This window comes from Corapipo altera, unplaced genomic scaffold (assembly GCF_003945725.1).
Source record: "Corapipo altera isolate COAL_440 unplaced genomic scaffold, ASM394572v1 150, whole genome shotgun sequence".
Lineage (NCBI taxonomy): Eukaryota > Metazoa > Chordata > Aves > Passeriformes > Pipridae > Corapipo > Corapipo altera.
Window position 1 is genome coordinate 3,593,585 of NW_020884941.1, and position 2,274 is coordinate 3,595,858.

The 2,274-nt window shown below is 53.6% G+C and overlaps 2 protein-coding genes across 3 annotated transcripts in view; both read right to left on the reverse strand.

The window, feature by feature from the left end:
* The window catches only part of DDX51 (DEAD-box helicase 51), a 9,257-nt gene extending 9,022 nt beyond the window's left edge, over positions 1 to 235 (reverse strand). The window contains exon 1 of the mRNA XM_027661582.1: positions 138 to 235. Within this exon, the coding sequence (XP_027517383.1) occupies positions 138 to 160 (23 nt within the window). The 5' untranslated portion in view covers positions 161 to 235. The remainder of the gene's footprint in view (positions 1 to 137) is intronic.
* A 797-nt stretch (positions 236 to 1,032) lies between these two features.
* Positions 1,033 to 2,274, reverse strand: part of MIF (macrophage migration inhibitory factor) — a 3,928-nt gene continuing 2,686 nt past the window's right edge. Inside the window, exons 3-4 of one of the 2 annotated variants that reach the window (XM_027661609.1) lie at positions 2,165 to 2,274; positions 1,033 to 1,303 (exon numbers count right to left, since the gene is read on the reverse strand). In XM_027661609.1, the coding sequence (XP_027517410.1) occupies positions 1,237 to 1,303; positions 2,165 to 2,274 (177 nt within the window). In that variant the 3' untranslated portion in view covers positions 1,033 to 1,236. The remainder of the gene's footprint in view (positions 1,304 to 2,164) is intronic. The other variant, XM_027661610.1, reaches the window with a different exon arrangement.

The following is a 2,274-nucleotide window of genomic DNA, read 5'->3' on the forward strand; positions in this document are numbered from 1 at the left end:
GATAGGGGCAGGGGCCGGGACAAGGATAGGGACAGGGATAGGAACAGGGATAGGGGCAGGGGCAGAGACAAGGATAGGAGCAGGGGCCGGGACAGGGATAGGAACAGGGACAGGGGCAGTGGCCGGGCCGGCCGCACCTGTCGATGCAGAACAGCGCCATGACCGCGCCGCCCGCGCGCACCGAGATGACGTCATCACAACGAGACCCCGCCGGAAGGCTCCAGAAGGGACGGGAGGGAGTGGCGCCCCCTGCTGGTGAGGGGTGGGGGGAGCGCCGCGCGCGCCCTGAGGGGACCCTGAGGGGAGGGAACGTCCTGCCCAGGGAGCGTCGGAGCGGGACGGGCTGGGAGAGAGCACGGAATGTGTGAGGGACACAGCGCAGCGCCCGTGTGGGACACTCAGAGAGCACAGCATCCCTGTGGGATGGGCTGGGAGAGCACAGCAACTGTGCAGGACAGGGTAGGAGAGAGCACAAAATCCGTGTGGGACAGGCTGGCAGACAGCACAGCATCAGTGCGGGACACATCAGCACAGAACACCAAAGCTTCCCACAGTGCTGCAGGCTCCAGCACAGCTCCCACAGCACCGAGGGCCTCTCCTGCTGCCTGGAGCAGGCAGTGTAAGCAATGTGGATGACACTGTTTCACCTCACTGAGCAAAAGCACTGCTTCCTTGCTTGTTTGGCCCCACACAGCTGGCAAGTTCCCAGAGGAAAGCTGCCCTGAAGGAGCAGGGCTGGCCAAAGGACTGCTGCCACTGTGGCAATTGCAGATACACGCAAAAACCAAACCTCAGAGTGACAAGGAGTCCCAAAGGCACCTACAGCCACTGGGGCACAGCAAGGTAAAAATCACCCTGGAATGCTGTTGGGAAGCAGCCACAGGCATCACCACTGTACCGTGAAACACTGTGCTGGAGAAAAAACAGGCAAATCCAAAGCATTCCTTTTGTTTGCTTTAGGATCAGAGTGACACAGACATATTAGCAATTGCCCAACTCCATCCCCAACCTCCCAAAGCCTACACCACACACAGCTTACTTCTAAATCTTTATTTGTTTTCTACACAGAGAAAACAGAGGAATGTTGAAGCAGCAATATTTAAACACACTAGAAAGGAGCCATCAATCTGTGAGAGTGCACAAAATGCAACACGGGGCCATTTGTGCCGCGGTCTCTGCTACAGGGCAGGGTGAGGGGAGGTCCAGGAGCAGCCTCTTCAGGCAGACAGGACAGCTCTATGCAAAGGTGGAGCCATTCCAGCCCACATTGGCAGCATTCATGTCGAAGTAGTTGATGTAGACCCTGCAGAAGAAGCACAAGAGGACACAACAGTGACATTATTAACTCATTTAAATAAGTCATGAGTGAGATGGGACAATACAACACGGAACAGTGCTTTCCATTCCTCTGCTTCAAGAAGTTTCAAACTTCATTTTCACTGAAATCTATCTCACTTCTCTGGTGAAGCCTCCAAGTAGTCAATATTCCTCTGAGTCCCCGGAATTGTACTTCTTTCCTTTTTTAAAATATAAACTCTTCTGCAGTCAGGGGCTGCCCAGATACCCAGACAGCTCTCGGTTAGCAGCCTGTCAAGAATTTCCGGAGATCAAATCCTTTTGTTTCCAAGGGCTGCAGTCCCTCACGCGTGTCACACAGACAGGCAGCCCCAGAGAGCCAGGCATGCCCTCAGGGCTGGCTCTGCATGTCTCCCTTCCAGCCCCCATGGCAGCAGGCTCTCCCCATTCTTCACAGCTGCACACAGACACTCTCCCAAGGCTCCACAGCCCGCAAGGGAGCTGCTCACAGCCTGCTGGCCTCTACTTTGCCTTTCAGCTCCAGCCTGTTACAGCTCCTCCCATGTGCTTTCGGCCTCTCTTCACCAGAGGACAAGACATCACACCTCAGAAGCAAAAGACACTGTGCAACCTGTCAGTGCTGTGGTATTTTTCCCTGTCCTGAGAGCAGGAAGCCATTGAACAGACAATTCTCCAGAGGAAGAGATAAACATCAAACTCTTAATAGGACATGAAAATGCCACAAGCGATCACTTCGTGTTTTCCCAAGCACACAGACTTATTTCTGGCTTTTTGTATTTTTAAACCAACTTTTGAAATCAGTTTCAGGAAGCCAGATATATGAGGTTAACCCACGTCCCAGCCTTACCTGTCTGCAGATACATGCAAGTGCTTCGAAATGAGATCACACAGCATCTTGGTGTAAGTCTTGTTCTGCTGCCCTCCTATTTTGCCGATGCTGTAGAGGCTGCAGAGCGC